General features: G+C 40.8%; 1 protein-coding gene across 1 annotated transcript in view; it reads left to right on the forward strand.

Annotated features, from left to right (window-relative positions):
* The window catches only part of MAP3K21 (mitogen-activated protein kinase kinase kinase 21), a 53,832-nt gene that overhangs the window by 26,014 nt on the left and 10,754 nt on the right, over positions 1-17,064 (forward strand). The window contains exons 5-6 of the mRNA XM_003893755.5: positions 4,688-4,928; positions 15,093-15,215. Of these exons, the coding sequence (XP_003893804.2) occupies positions 4,688-4,928; positions 15,093-15,215 (364 nt within the window). The remainder of the gene's footprint in view (positions 1-4,687; positions 4,929-15,092; positions 15,216-17,064) is intronic.

Below are 17,064 nucleotides of genomic sequence, written 5' to 3' on the forward strand. Positions count from 1 at the left end.
TTGAGACCAGCCTTCTTCTAATCAATTTCTTTTAAAGTCATTTTTTAAGTAGACATACAGATAATTCACTCTGTCCCTGAGATTTTTCAGTATTGGGTTACACTGAAAAATGCACAACAGGTAAATGCAACCCAAGACCGTGACACCACTAATGAGTACTTGGAGTTCATCAAGGAGAAACAGCAATCCCATCTGCCCTGTTCTGCTCAGACCGACAGAGTGACATCTGACTGCGAGCATCAAGTCTTAAGGAGCCTCCTGGCGTGGCATGGGAGAGGATGGGGAAGCCTGGGAGTCTAAACCCAGGAAGGACACGCAGCACACAAGGGGGTGGGGACCGCTGGGGCTGCCCATGCGTGGGGAGGACTTTCAAGTAGGGAAAGAAGACACCAGTTGCATGTTATTCCAGAGGTGCACAGTAGGATTCTGGGTGAATGCTGCAGGGATGGCAAGCTGGTCTCCAAGTCAACGACTTGCTAGCCCTTGGAGCTGGCTGGTGGAGAAATAGACTGCTTGGATGACCGCCTGTTTCCCTTCTCCAGGACGGGACTGAATGGGAAGTCTCTATGGGATTCTGAAAAATATGATAGGCCCCCCCCACCCCCTGCCAGCCACCACCAACCCTTTTTAAAAATATTAAGTCTTTTGTGAATGCCAGAATAGCAGCCTAGTGTAGTGGTAAAGACCAGGAACTCTGAGCCAGACAGCCCTGTTGGCATTCGGGCTCTTGGGCCTGATGGTTTTGAGGCCTTTGACTTTGTTACTCTGTACCTCCTCATCACTGGAGCCATCACTGCAACGCTGTGTCCTTCAGGGCTGGGGCGGGGCTTAAGTGAGTACTGTATGCAAAACCGCCAGAGCCCTGCCTCTTAGTAAGTGCTAAATAAGTATCAGTCTCAGAAAACAAAAAAGAAAGTGGTGACGTTTCACAGAAGCTGAGTTTCCCTAGCCCAGGCGTTCTTGGAAAACTGGCTGGAAAGCCACTGACTGGAATAGGTTTGACATCCTGCAGTTCTTTGAAATATTACTACCGATGATATCATTGACATGTTTCTTGGAAACTTTTATGTACTTTGTTGACTTAAAATGATATAGGAAAGACTCTTTTTTTTTTTTTTTTTTTTAAGACGTCCCCAAATTGTTTTCAGGAATTCTAAAATTAGGTGTTTAATTACAAAAATGAAAAAGATTTTGAAGAGCAGGAGAAGACTTTGAGAAAGAAATAAAGCTTCAAATCCTAGAATCTAAAATTTGGAAGTGACATTACTCACGATTAGTTACTGGCTAGGTGTGATGGCTTGCAGCTGCAGTCCCAGCACTTTGTTTAGGGCCGAGGTGAGAGGACTGCTTGAACCTGGTAAGCTGAGGCTGCAGTGAGCTATGACTACACTGCTGCACTCCAGCCTGGGCAACAGAGCAAGACCCTGTCTCAAAAAAAAAAAAAATTATTATTATTATTGTTATTATCTGGAGACAGAGTCTCACTCTGTCACCCAGGCTGCAGTGCAGTGGTGCAGTCTTGGTTCACTGCAACCTCCACCTCCTGAGTTCAAGTGATTCTCCTGCCTCAGCCTCCCGAGTAGCTGGGATTACAGGCACCCACCACCACAACCAGGTATTTTTTTTTTTTTTGTATTTTTAGTAGAGAAGGGGTTTCACCATGTTGGCCAGGCTGGTCTCAAACTCCAGATCTCAGGTGATCCTCCCGCATTGGCCTCCCAAAGTGCTGGGATTACAGGCATGAGCCACCAGGCCCGGCCTTATTTTAACCTATTTTAATTATTGACAACTGTTTATAAAACTGGAAGATATAGGCATCTTCAGTGAGTTCTTAATTATATGTTGTATTAAAATAAAAGCATGCTTCCAGGGTGGATGTCAGCTCTTTCTCTACTTTGGGATTTATAGTAATTTATTTTTTGGTTGATTTTTGAGCTATCATGTAGTGGTGTCTGTTTTTACTTTGTATTTTATCTTTGTGCATTGCTCCTTGAAATACAGCATTTATGGTATCCTGTAAGCCTTTGGATTTACAATTAAAGAATATATAATACTTTTTTTTTGGCTTAAAAGTTTCCAGCTGCATCTTTTTTGATGAAGTAAAAAGCATAGTGTACGTGCCCTATCTGCCTTTCTTGTCCGCGGATTGCTTAAGGTAGGAGGCATGAGACTTGGAATTAATGGTCAGTAACTTGACTGTGGTCTGTGTTATTCAGTAAGCCGTAGCCTCCGTAGATACTGGGCCCTCCCTAAACTCCTGGCTCCTTATCTCTGTGTGTCTGTATTTGTGCATTTTGTGCATGCACCTGTCTGTGAACCCCCCACACGGAGGCATGCCACCGTTAATGATTAACAGCCACTGCCAGGGACCTGGATTTGCCATTACCAGAGTGGCCTGTGCCAAGCAATTCAACAAATATTACTGCTAGTAATCTCATCAACCAAAAGAACGTTTTTGTGCTTCATACTTTCGAAGTAGTCAAAGGGTTCTCATACCCCAGTTTTAAAATTTACTTTTGAATGTGTTAAAATGTATTCAGAAGGAAGAGTACTTTTGCTGCTTTCTCTTCAATCTTATTTTTTTTGTCTTCTGAAGTCTTAGGCAAGTGATTTCTTGTTTATTATTTACAAAGTTGTTCACAGGGATTCATGATTTCACTTGGTACCTGGAATTAAAATTGTTTTTTTATTCAATTACTATCGTAGCAACACACAACCTAATTGGATTTGCTGTTCTGATTGCTTTCTCATGCCATCTCATTTAGCAATAGCTAATTGGAATGGTATCAACACCACTGAAAAGTAATATCTTAACAAAAAGTTTTAATGAGTTAGAAATTGAAAAGTGACTGGAAATTGTCCTCTGCCTCCAAATACACTATAGTAAAATGTCCAATTTGGACAAACTAGTTGAACAGAAGTCACTAGTTAAAAAATGGATTGCAGATTTTTTAACATGTAACATTTTCCCCTTTTTTTCAAGTAGTAAATAATAATTTATATCTGACACAGTGTAATGAAGAAGTACTCATCTGCTGTATAAATAAAAACCAACTGACATATATTAGCTGAAGTGATTTAAACACCATGTGGTCTAAAATAAATCATTTACCCTGCAGTTTTGCTTGCGAAATTTGTTTGAAAAAATAAATTTAAAGAAAGTTTCAGGACTGAATTTCAGTCCACTTTGGTAGAATTACCCCAAATTCATAATCAGTTTGATCTGAATAAATACATTTCTTTCTTATTAGCACTCCCTAGTCTCTTCGTGATATTGTCTCACTTATTTGTGGGAGGACGGTCTTCCATGTTTATTTTCTTTATGATAATTGTACTGATAGGCTCAGATTACTCCTTGAGTCCGTCTGTAAAAAGTCCAAATCATTAGTAGATTTGAGTTGCATCCTAGTCCCTTGGTTTGGGTCTAGTTTCTTCCAGGAGCCCCAATCTTACTGTGTTTTTCATGGATCAGCATTGCTGAGGTGGGCCTATTTAAAGTGTGGCCTGTTTATGTAAAGTAGGAAATGTTTGCACAGTACTCATAGCTCTCAAAGCTCACAGCCCAAAGCTCCACCTGAGAAGGCCTCTGCAGTTTCTAACAAAGATGATGGTATTAGGGTATTCTCAGATGAAATTTGTCTGGAGCAGTGGAAATAAAAGCTTGCAGATGCTTTGATTTTTATGTGAGTGCTTGATTTCTTAGCAGAGTAATTTAGAAAAGAAAGTAGGTCAGCACTACAAAGAATATTTCTGTCTCTGGTAAAGAACAGAACACTTCATAGAAATGAAATACAAATGGGGATATGATTTGAAAACTTTGTAGAGTTCTCAGTTTTACTGTGTAATAATTTTTCCTAATAGGAATAAAAGTATTTTTAGTTCTTCGATTTTCTCTTTCTCAGAAGTTCAATATTTCAAAAACCAAAACCAAGAGGAGGTCTAACTTTAATCGGTATCGTCAGAAAGGAACTTTTATTAGCTAACTCCTGAGAGCTGTAATAAAGTGATAATTTCCATGTATCAGTGGGATCTGAAAAGTTCTTTGTATACGGAATGTATTTTCCTTTGGCTTGCAATTTTAGAGGTAGCTTCATTTTCATTTCCAACAGGCCTTCAACAGACTCCTAACACCTTAGCTTGAATTCTCCACCAAGATGTTTTATTCCCTAAGCAAAGTTGTAAATACCCTAAGGAAGTTCTAAGTCGTCCGAACTGCAGTCTTGTGTAACTAAAATAATTATGCTTTAGTTAATTGAGCTTGAACTTTTGGCTTTATTTTGAAATGGGTCATTCACATCTGCACTTTGTTGCCCTTTGTTAATGTCTATTTTGTGGGTCAGGTGAGAGATGAAGAGGGAGAAATGTTAAAAACCAAGTGTAGAACATTTATGATGCCTCTTTTAGGATCATAAAACTAACAGAGGAGGATGACGTTTGCGCAGAGGCTCGGGCTTTCATTTAAGTGAAGAATCCGCTGAAAAGGTTTCAGCTGGGATTGTCCTGACTCCAAAGACCTTCCTCCCGTGAGGACCTGAGTGACAAGGGCTTGAGCAGAGGAAGAAGGAATTTCAGCTTCTCCTTGTGCACAGGGGTGCCCGTGGCCGAGGGGTTGCCGGTGTAGTGTCATAGACGGAATTCCATTCTTCCTACTGGAAATGAGTCCGATAGGTGTGAATCTTTGTCGCAGGAGCTGCGATCCCGGGAAGAGGAGCTGACTCGGGCCGCTCTGCAGCAGAAGTCTCAGGAGGAGCTGCTAAAGCGGCGTGAGCAGCAGCTGGCAGAGCGCGAGATCGACGTGCTGGAGCGGGAACTTAACATTCTGATATTCCAGCTGAACCAGGAGAAGCCCAAAGTGAAGAAGAGGAAGGGGAAGTTTAAGAGAAGTCGTTTAAAGCTCAAAGATGGACATCGAATCAGTTTGCCTTCAGGTATGATCCTGTTTTCATGTTTTTGAAAGATTTTTGTGTGTCCTTTTTTTTCTTTTTTTTTTAAATTATACTTTAAGTTCTAGGGTACATGTGCACAACGTGCAGGTTTGTTACGTATGTATACATGTGCCCTGTTGGTGTGCTGCACCTATTAACTCGTCATTTACATTAGGTATTTCTCCTAATGCTATCCCTCCCCCTTCCCCCTACCCCACGACCGGCCCTGGTGCGTGATGTTCCCCACCCTGTGTCTGAGTGTTCTCACTGTTCAATTCCCACCTATGAGTGAGAACATGCGGTGTTTGGTTTTCTGTCCTTTGGCGATAGTTTGCTCAGAATGATGGTTTGTTAATCAGTTTTCTTTGTTTATCAGAACCGGGAAAGAGATGGGGAAGTAACTTTGTAAAACAGTGAATGAATGAGTATCTTCAGTTGTGGGCTTAGATTCATGGTTCTAATGTAATGGCCTAATGAGATTCCATGTAGAAAACAGCGTTAGGAGCACATCGTAGTCACAGCACACAGGGATCTAACTCTCAGCGTACTTTATTGATGGATTAACTGATTGACTCCTTTTGAAATTGAGGCAGAGTCGTATTTTAGCTGAGCGTACTGAACCAACATCACGTGGCATTGTGAAGATCCAAAACAACAAAACTGTTAATATTTCATCGTTAAGTTCATTGCTTCCACAGGGATCTATGATGTCATCCGCTATCTGGGACACTGATATTGTTGTCAGCACTTTCAACAAAATGTATCAAGTCCCCTGAGGTACTTTCCCATGAAGGTTTAAAATCCTTCAGACACAAAAATCACCCAGTAAATCTAGGGAAGCTTTTTAAAACATTGTGATAACAACATACAAGGATGACTAAATCATTTTAGTAATGTGTTAGGAGAAACTAAAGGGAATAGAAAATCAATCAATATGTCAATCAATCAATACATATAGATATTATTGACTGATAATGAAAATATATCGATCAATAATAGCAGACATATATTGATTCACTAAATTAAGTTCTTTAATATTATGTAGTCTACTTGTTGTAAGGAAAAAACAAATACCTCCACGGTATTTAGTGATTCTTTCTAGTGCCAGAGCAGGATGATGACCGAGCAATGCAGATTTCACTTTTATAGAATCTGTACAAAATATCTCTATGTCAACGTCTATACCTGTCTATGGGTATATGTATTATGTATTAGAGTGCTCGGATGGATTCTAGTGTTTTCCTCAGATGTTTGTTAATGGCATGGTAATTTGATTTAAAGTGCAACAGTGACAGTTTTCTGTCAAGTGTGTATAAATTGTCTTATAAAATATGTGTTATGAAACACTGGAAACCTTGCAGCATCCTGTGACTCATTTAGGTTATTGCAGGTGTCCTCAGTTGATCAGAAAATTGCTAGTATGACGGCTGGGTGCAGTGGCTCACGCCTGTAATCCCGGGACTTTGGGGGGGCTGAGGTGGGTGGATCACCTGAGGTGAGGAGTTCGAGACTAGCCTGGCCAACATGGTGAACCCCCCTCCATTTCTACTAAAAATACGTGGTGGTGGGTGCCTGTAGTCCCAGCCACTCGGGAGGCTGAGGCGGGAGAATCGCTTAAACCTGGGAGATGGAAGTTGCAGTGAGCCGAGATCACACCATTGCACTCCAGCCTGGGTGACGAGAGCGAAACTCTGTCTCAAAATAAAAAAGAAAGAAGGCTGGGCGTGGTGGCTCACACCTGTAATCCTAACACTTTGGGAGGCCTAAAGGGGCGGGTTGCCTGAGCTCTGGAGTTTGAAACCAAACTGGGCAACACGGTAAAACCCTGTCTGTACTAAAATACAAAAAAAAAAAAAAAGTTAGCTGGGTGTGGGGGCGGGTGCCTGTAATCCCAGCTACTTGGGAGGTGAGGCAGGGGAATCTCCTGAACCCGAGAGCTGGAAGTTGCGGTAAGCCAAAATTGTGCCATTGCACTCCAGTCTGGGCAACAGAGTGAGACTCTGTCTCAAAAAAAAAAAAAAAAAAAAAAAGAAAGAAAAAAAATTGCTAGTATGATGTGGTCATGATGAGAATCCAGTATATGTTATTGATTATTTGGTTTGATGAGGTGAGAATAGACTGTGGATGCTTATCACTTTTACCTTCAACCTCTCTGGGGTTGGGGGTCGGGGAAGGTCCTTTTCCAGGCTGTCTTCTGACGTTTTCTCTTAGCTGGAGGGTTGCTGGCAGGGTCACTGACTGGTCTGTCTTATGTGTCAGTCAGCCATAATTAGAGAATACACTATTTTTATGATGAGGCTTCTGCCTTCACACATAGATGAAAGAAAAATCCAGAGGTGCACTAGATGTGAGTTTTCTTCTCCATTTTTCAGCTATGTCAGTTTTCTTCTAGCTGTGATTTGATTATGTTATCAAAATTAATATTTATTGTTTCCCTTGGGAAACTTTGGGGGAGGTGGAAAGGATTAAGAATCTGGTGGAAGGGGAAGTAAATTTGGAAGAAAAAATGAAAATCATCCCAGTGATTCTTTACTCTTCAGTGATAAAATGATTAAATCAAAATCTTAGCATTTCTGAGGTCAGATTTTCACTCTTGCTTTTCTTCTCAAATGTTCCTTGGCTAATACCCTGAGTTTATTCAAAGCAGACTGAATAGTATATGACTATTTTTACTAGATTTTTTAAAAATCTAGTAAAATCCAGCTTTAAAATCTAGCTTTTCTTTTTCTGAGAAGAGAGGGGAAACTTTAGTTACACATTTATTTACTTTTTGGCATTTAATGAAAGATTCCCAGTTAAAACATAACCAAGAAATCTGCTATAATTCTGACTCAACACCAAGGAATGAAATTTGGTTTCTGGAATTTTTAGCATGTCAGTTACCTCTTCTGCCCACAAGATGGCACTAGATTTCATCTTAATAATAATACTGGTACCAATATGGAAACTTTCCTTAGGATGCTCCAACCCTAAACACACACACGTGCACACATATTTACCTGTACAACATCTTAGAATGGGACAGACATCAAAAAAGGGAAATGATAACTATAAAAATAATAATTATTTTTTCTTGAAGAATTCCCCTTAGTATAGAAGAGAAAGCAAGCATATGTAACTTAAAATCAAGGGAGTTAGTTGCATTCAATATTATCTGCTAGAAATTCTTTAAGTTAGTACTGTTTAATAGGGGAAACAATTCAGGACATGGGCCTAGGCAAAAATTTTATGACTAAGACTTCAAAAGCTCAGGCAACAAAAAACAAAAATAGATAATTGGGACTATATTAAACCCAAAAGCTTGTGCACAGCAAAGGAAACAATCAACAGAGTGAAGAGACAACCCGTAGAATGGGAGAAGATATTAGCAAATTATTCATCTGACAAGGGACTAGCGCAGAATATACAAAGAACTCGAATAACTCAATGGCAAAAACACAAATAATTTGATTTAAAATTGGGCAAAGGAACTGAATAGACATTTCTCAAAAGAAGACATAAAAATGGCCAGCAAGCATATGAAAAAATGCTTAGCATCACTAATCCTCAGGGAAATGCTAATGAAAATCACAATGAGCTATTTCACCTTAGTTAGAATGGCTATTATCAAAAAGATGAAAAATAGTAATTGTTGGTGAGGATGTGGAGAAAAAGGAACTCCTATACACATTCTCTCATAATTTTTTCCTTGAGAGTTATTACTCATCATTTTAAATCTTATGGCTATTTATAGCTATTGGAAGTGTAAATTAGTACAGCCATTGTGGAAAACAGCACGGAGGTCTCAAAAAAACCCTAAAAATAGAACTACTGTGTGATCCAGGAATGCCACTACCAGGTATTTCCTCAAAGGAAAGGAGATCTGTATATCAAAGGGATATCTGCAATCCCATGTTTATGGCAACACTGTTCACAAAGGCGAAGACCAGGAATCAACCTGAGTGTCCATCAGTGGATGAACGAATTAAGAAAATGTGGTGTGTTTACCTGATGGAACACTATTCAGCCATAAAAAAGAATCAAATTCTATCTTTTGTGGCAACATGGATGAGCCTGGATGACATTATGTTAAGTGAAGTAAGTCAGCACAAGAAAATAAATACTGCATGTTCTCACATATATGTGGGAGTGAAAAAAAAAATGGAGCCCATGGAAATAGACAGTAGAATTGTGGTTGTTAGGGGTGGGAAAGGCTTGAGGGGAGGGGAGGTTGGAGAGAGGTTAGTTAATGGATACCAAATTACAGCTAGGTAGGAGGAATGAGTTCTGGTATTCTGCAACTTTGTAGGGTGAATACAGTTAACTATAATTTATTGTATATTTTCAAAAAGCCGGAAGAGAGGATATTGAATGTTCACAACACAAAGAAATGATCAATACCCAAAGTGATACATATGCTAATTACCCTGACTTGATCATTATATGTTGTAAACAAGTACCAAAGTATCAGTCTGTACCCCATAAATATGTATAATTTTTATGGGTCAACAAAAAGACGAAGAGAAACAAATTCTAATACTGTTAAATGGCACACTGTTCAGGGAGAAACATCTGATAAGTGGTAAATGGAACAGCGATGCTGTCCTTTCATGGAGTTACCAACTTCTTGAACACCTTTTGCACGATTTTTCCCTTTGTATAACAAGCTTAGAGAATTTCTCCGAAACATATTCAAGAGTCCTTCAAGCTGACCTTTAATATTTGTGCCTGCAGCTCTTTCACAAATTTGGTATTAAATATGAATAATTACGTTCTCTTGTAACCTTGTCCTTGAGAATTACTGCTGATTATTTTTAATCTTATGGGTATTTATAGCTATGGTGACTTAGTGATGGAAACCTCAAATTTGATTTTTTTTCCTCCTGGAATTTCTTCATGGCTGGCTACCAAATAAGGAGGATTAATACTTAAAAAGACAGTAATAATCTAGGATAATAATTTTAAGACAATACTTTGTGATTGTGTAGTATTTTTCTTGGAATTTGCAAGAGAAAAAAGCATGGTCGCAGTGGGTCTTTTTATTTTGTGAGTACTCTATATTGATTGCTGCTTCTGTTTATGTTTATTTTTAACTGAAGTTGTGTTTTGTGGACACGTTATTACAAGACAAAAGCATTAAAGCCTCCAAATGTTGGTATGTCGCTAAAGCAGTGGCATTCTAACTTTGCTTCAGAAGTGCCCACAGCCTGCCAAAACCATCCACCTCACAGGTATGTGAGTGAGTAGAAGGGTGGATGGGAGCGAGCATATAACCTCACCTGGATTCTTTAGAGAATACACTGCTTTTCTTTTTTTTTTTTTTTTTGAGACGGAGTCTGGCTCTGTTGCCCAGGCTGGAGCGCAGTGGCCGGATCTCAGCTCACTGCAAGCTCCGCCTCCCGGGTTCCCGCCATTCTCCTGCCTCAGCCTCCTGAGTAGCTGGGACTATAGGCGCCCACCACCTCGCCCGGCTAGTTAGAGAATACACTGCTTTTCATCTGCAAATGGAAGCCTCCCACTGAGGCAGTATTAGCTTTGTTAGTGAAATGTTCATATTACCAGCAAAAATACTAGGATAGGTTTTACTCAAACCTGTGCTTGAACTATAGCTGCTATGACCAGGCATTTTTAGAACCATTATTCTAGTGAGTACAAAGAAAATCTGAGCATGGGCCACAGGCATTTTAACAATTCAGCTTTAGTTTTCCTAAATGTTTAGCTGGCACAGACTCAACCTTTCCCTGCTTCAAAGGGACAAGGATGTTTATGATAAAGAATGGTGACTGGGCATGGTGGCTCACACCTGTAATCCCAGCACTTTGGGAGGCCAAGGCGGGTGGATCACCTGAGGTTAGGAGTTCGAGACCAGCCTGGCCAACATGGGGAAACCCCATCTCTATTAAAAGTACAAAAATTAGATGGGCATGGTGGTGGGCACCTGTAATCCCAGCTACTCAGGAGGCTGAGGCAGAAGAATTGGTTGAACCCAGGAGGCGAGGTTGCAGTGAGCTGAGATCTCGCAACTGCACTCCAGCCTGGGCGACAAGAGCAAGACTCTGTCTCAACAACAACAACAACAACAACAACAAAGAATATTTTCTTTTTGGTTACAACATAAAGCGTGCTTTTTAAGTGGAAGTATTCAGGTGCTTTTGGAAGCTTGGAAGCACTCTGAATGTTAGGCGTTGTTAGGCAGCCTTTTATCTTTACGGCTCACTTGTGGCTTTCCACGTGTTCCATGTTGATTTCCTGATCTGTACTTAGCATTTATTGTCCCATCATTTGTTCCAAATAACTTGTCAGTCAAATCTTGTGGCTTGGTTCTTGGCTTTTCTTCTGCTATTGACAGGAGGGCTCCTCTTGCTGTAAAAGTTCTCAGCATTTGTTTCTATCGTGTTATAGCAATCAGGTGGCTAGATGAACATTTATAAATGACTTTAGTCTAAACTGTTTCCTTTCTATGGTTAAGAATATTTTTTTCTTTGTCCACCTCTTTCCCCTAACTACCACCACCTAGTCTAGTCAATTCTTTACCTCAACTGCTCTGCCCAGGTCAAGTCTTTCAAAAGGAATGACTCGGGGCCAGGTGCAGTGACTCACGCCTGTCATCCCCAGCACTTTGGGAGGCCAAGGCGGGTGGATTGCTTGAGCCTGGGAGTTCAAGACCAGCCTGGGCAACAAGGTGAAATCCCATTTGTACAAAAATATACCAAAATTAGCTGGGAATGGTGGTGCATGCCTGTAGGACCAGCTACTCAGAAGGCTGAGGCAGGGAAATTGCTTGATCCAGGAGAGGTCAAGGCTGCGGTGGACTCAGATTGCACCACTGCACTCCAGCCTGGACAACAGAGTGAAATCTTGTCTTAAAAAAAACAAGCATGACTCAGCAGATGGAGGAGCCTTCCATTTGGTCTTTCCTTTCTGTTTGGTTTGTCTCCCAAATCTCCCCTATCCTGCTGTGTATTCCTCAGCAACTCACTTCAAGCACCAGCCTGATCCTGCAGATGGACCCTGCGTAACTTTCTCCGTCAACAAACGCTTGAGGATCTGCTGTGTCCCCAATACTAGGGGTGATGATAAAATATATATGCAGTCTCTGCACTCATGTCTCTCACAGAGAAAGTATTCATTCAGCAAAGTTTGCTAAGTACCTGTAATGTGCAAGGCACCGTGCCAGTCTGAAGTCACGGAGACTGTCATGGTCTCTGCCCATAGGGCACTTACCTTATATTGAGGGAGGGGGCAGAACTGAAGCTAATAATTAAATACTTGTTTGCTTTCTATAATATTAGCTGCTGTGGGGAAAAAGTCACATGACAGTGATTAGTGCAGAGATGTAACCTGGTCTAAGGTGATCACAGAAGGCTTCCTAACGGAGTTGAAAACCAGCCTGGGTAACACAGTGAAACCCTGTCTCTAGTAAAATACAAAAAAAAAAAAAAAAAATTAGCCAGGTGTGGCAGTGTGTGCCTGTAATCCCAGCTACTCAGGAGGTTGAGGCAGGAGGATTGCTTAAACCCGGGAGGTGGAGGTTGCGGTGTGCCTAGACTGTGCCATTGCACTCCAGCCTGGGCGACAGAGCAAGACTCCATCTCCAAAAGAAGAAGTAACATTTAGATTGAGACTCGATACAGGAATTTACCAAATACAGAACGTGAAGAAAGAGAATAGGCTGGGAGCACATGTGGAAGAAACTTGGTTTCTTCCAGGAATTGAAAAAAGTTCAGTGTGGTTTGAACAGGGCTCAGCACACTGCCCTATGGACCCAATCCCGCCTCTACCTGCTTTGTACAGCCATGAGCTCAGAATGGGTTTTACACTTTTAAATGCTTGGAAAAAATCAAAGAGGAAGAAGAATACATCATTGTACCTGACATGATATGAAACTGATATGAAATTTCAATATCCATAAAGATCGTTTTACTGGGACACATTCATCTTTGTGTTGACCGTGCCTGCTTTCTCTCACGTCGGTGGAATCAGGCAGTTGTTACAGAGACTGTGCAGCTCACGGAGCCTAAAATGGGGCATTTTGCAGAAGGAGTGTGCTGACCCCTCTTCTAGACCACGACAAGTGAGAGGAGAAAAGGGCAAGATGAGGCTGGAGCAGAAAGAAGAACTCAGACTCAGGTTTGCAGGGACTTACAGAATGTGTTATAATTTTAATCTATAACTTAAGAATCATGAGATGCCTTCGAAGGATTTTAAGCAGGGGAATGACGGTTAGGCATATTAAAAATGCATCTGGCTGCTGTGAGGTAGACTTGGGGGGCCAAATGTGGATGCAGGAAGATGGACACAAGGCGTTGTAGCAGGCTAGGCATGACATGGTGATGGCCGTGCAGATGAAGAGGAAAAAAAACCCAAAAACCATTTATTTAGCATTTATTATGTCCCAAGCCCTGTGGTAAGTACTTTTTATACTTCTTTGCACTGAATTTTTCATACCAGTCCTGTGAAATAGTAATAATTGGTTCTTTTCCATTTTTGTCAGTAAAGATACTGAGACTTCAAGACCTTCAGTTACTTTCTCAAAATTCATATGGCTGTGGTAGAAATGGGATTCAGATCCAAGTTTGCTAACTCCATAACCTGGAATATAAATTTCTCTACTACAAGAAAAATATATAGCACAGAATTTACCTGATATTTTGTGCTTGGTGGATATGTGGGGTAACAGAAAAGACAATATCAAGAAAAGTATTCAGATTTCTAGTATGAATAACTGGATACCTGTCTTTGCCTACCAACTTTCTAATCCGTTTCATCTCATAGCAGTTCGTTCATTAAAGTTCTTTAAAGTATAACTTCCAAAAAGGTAAGTTATAGGTCTCTAGCAAATATGAAATGGGCATATGTCAAAGATTTTTATTAAACTCATTAATCATTGAGGAACCAGGTAAAACCAATTCAAATGAGAATTTGAAGAGTGAGGTATTTATGGGCAAATTAATAGAGGAATGCAGGATTCGATTGCTGGGTTAAAAGCAAACCTGGTTGAGGTCTAATATGGCAATAAACCATTTGGGATTGTCTTTTTCTCCAGACAGAAGTTATTTGCATCATCACCAGACAAAATCTACAAGTTAACCTCTGCTCTCACCTAGTTATAAAAATAACTCAGTCAATAGAAAAACAATCAATCAAAGGTTAAGCTCAGCTCTGCACTGAAAGAATATCCAGTAATGTCATTTACCTCCTTCCAAGGTGTTAATGATTTTCCTGATAGTTTATAAAGTTTTCCCTGACACACCTCTTTCCTCTGGCAATATTGCTTTCTCTTCCATATGAACCTATAGATCTTGGTCTATCCCTACCGTATTACAGCTAGATAATAAGAGTCAGCATTTGTAGAATGCCTAGAGTACAAAATGCTTTTAATTTACATTTTCTGTTTTATTCGCCACCACCACAACCATGTGAAATATCGTTGCTCACTTTAGCAGGTGAAGAAACAGGCCCAGGGTAGTTGCTTACTGGTTTGAGGTCCATAGCTTGTTATATTATGAGAACCAGGACTCATTTAAATCCAGGGCCATTTCAATTTAATTTAATTAATTTATTTATGTATTTATTTGAGACAGCGTCTCGCTCTGTTGCCCAGGCTGGAGTGCAGTGGTGCGATCTCAGCTCACTGCAATGTCCATCTCCCAGGTTCAAGTGATTCTTCTGTCTCAGCCTCCCAAGTAGCTGGGATTACAGGTGTGTGCCACCATGCCTGACTAATTTTTGTGGTTTTAGTAGAGATGGGGTTTTGCTGTGTTGAACAGACTGGTCTCAAACTCCTAGCCTCAAGTGATCTGCCCACCTCAGCCTCCCAAAGTATTGGGTTTTCAGGTGTGAGCCACCACGCTCAGCCTTAATTTTATTTTTAACTATCTCAGACTGAATGCAGATAACTCTTTTTTCCCAGGTTATAAATTCTTCAATGATTCGTGACTTTCATATTTTCCTGTGTTTGTGTGTGTGTGTGTGTGTGTGTGTGACTATACCCAACACATAAGTTCTGAATCATTATTTATTACTTAAATCCCGAGAAGTAAGAAACCAAAATAAGAAATCGATTCTGCAATATATTTTGCAGTTAGGGTCTGACCATTTTTGTTTTGATTGCTGTGCGCCAAAGACATGGCTATGAAGATAATGGAAAACCATGAAATATCAGTTTTCTCTTTTTGCATCCAACAGATTTCCAGCACAAGATAACCGTGCAGGCCTCTCCCAACTTGGACAAACGGCGGAGCCTGAACAGCAGCAGTTCCAGTCCCCCGAGCAGTCCTACAATGATGCCCCGGCTCCGAGCCATACAGTGTAAGCTTTCTGCACTGCCGCGGGGGCTCCTGTGTTGATTTCTTTCCTTTGACTTGACTTGGATTCAAATTGAGCAGATGTGTTTTCATAGCAGGTTGTAAATGAGCGTGGGACATTTCATAGGTGCCACGACTATTAGAGAAACAAAGTTTGAGCATAGGTTCCTTAGTCTAATTTCTACTCACAACAAATGAATTTTAGATGCTAGGCAGTTGGTGATGCGACCTGGCCCTGGAGTAGAAAGTGAAATACCACATCTCGAGACATTTTGTTAAATACTTGCATGCAGCGTTAGCATAGCCTGATTATATCACCAGCCATTTGTGTCAGGATACTTTGAAAAATGAAATCAGGACTTCAGGATTACTTCCATTTCTTTCTTTGTTTTGTGAGGGGAAAAAATTGTTGCCTTTCAGGATTCAACTTTAATTCACTTTAGGTTTGACCAACCTAATACTTAAAAATTCCTGGTAGTATTTTGGTTTTAGAACAGGCATTCATCCTGGAGGGGAGAGTACAGACAGCTGATGTGCCTGGCACCTTTGCATTGTGAGAGTTTCAGTGAGGCTATGAATCAGAGTTTAGTGGATGAAATAAAATCACTAATTTTTTTCAAAGGTGAGTCCAAATAAACCCCTGAAAGTAGGCTAAGCAAAAGAAGAATGTGATTAATGCGTGTGTCTGTAAGTAATGTGGTAATTAGCCTAAGTTTGTGTTAAACCATGCATTTAGATCCTCTCTTTTCTCCACCAGACTTAATTCCCTGCTGTTTACCCATCCTTATTTGGAGAAAAAAAAAATCCAAAAGAAAATTTTGTCTAATGAGGCTTGCGTGGAATCTCTTTTTTTTTTTTTTTTTTTCCTCTTTTGATAATGAAAACCTTGGCACTGGCAGAGATTTCTTTTGCAAGTTCCTGGACACCAGGATCCCCACAGAGAAACAGGATCTAAATGAGGCTGTAGTTTTAGAACTTAAAGGACCGTCATTTATTATAACTGATTCGTTTCTCTGAGAATGCATTCTGCATAAAGCCATACCTCAAACCTTGCCTTTGCTTAGGCAAAGGCCTAATTAACGGAGGCAGAAAGGGCTCCCAGGCTGTTCTCCCAGCTCCACAAAGGAACGAGCAGATGGGACACCGTGCCAACCCCGCTTTTGCGTGGCCACTCCTCTGCCCTCTTTCCTGTGTCTTCACCTGCTCTGGGGAAAACCACCTCACAGAAGCTAGGAAGTGGTACTGGGCAGGCCAGGATGGGCCCAAGATGTGTACCAGTTAAAGCAAATAATTTGGGATTTCAAATGAATTCCAATCCTCTAAAGCTGAAATGCAGCCAGCTTAGGGAGGTGCATCCTTGGTGCTCCTTCTCAGAAGTCACATGGTGGAAAGGTTCTAATCCAGCCTTCCACACAGGACCAGCTCTGTGTGTGGCAGCCGTTGGCTCAAATTCTCCAGCCCGGATGCTGCTCGTCTTCACTGGGGCTGTCTTCGTGTCTGTGCACACCCCCATTCAATTCTGACAGCCTCATCGAGTGGACCCTTTTATGATCCCCAAATAAGGGACATAGAAGTTACCATTAAACTGGCCCAAGTTGGTAGCTACTAAGTGGTGAAGCTGGATTCAGACCCATCTTCTGAGTGTAGAGTTCACCATCCATTTCTGGCCTCTTAGTACAGGAAAAGTTCAATCAATATGGAAACAAAAGAGAAACAAGAGGAGCAAATCAAGAGGGGAAGGAAAATAGGAAGTGGGAGGAAGGTGAGGAGGCTAAAACTGAGAGTGTAGATAGCTCTGGGAGTGTAGATCAGTCAGTCAGTCCTATAGCTGAGATAAACTCCGGTCTAATAAC

Source organism: Papio anubis, chromosome 1, assembly GCF_008728515.1.
Source record: "Papio anubis isolate 15944 chromosome 1, Panubis1.0, whole genome shotgun sequence".
Lineage (NCBI taxonomy): Eukaryota > Metazoa > Chordata > Mammalia > Primates > Cercopithecidae > Papio > Papio anubis.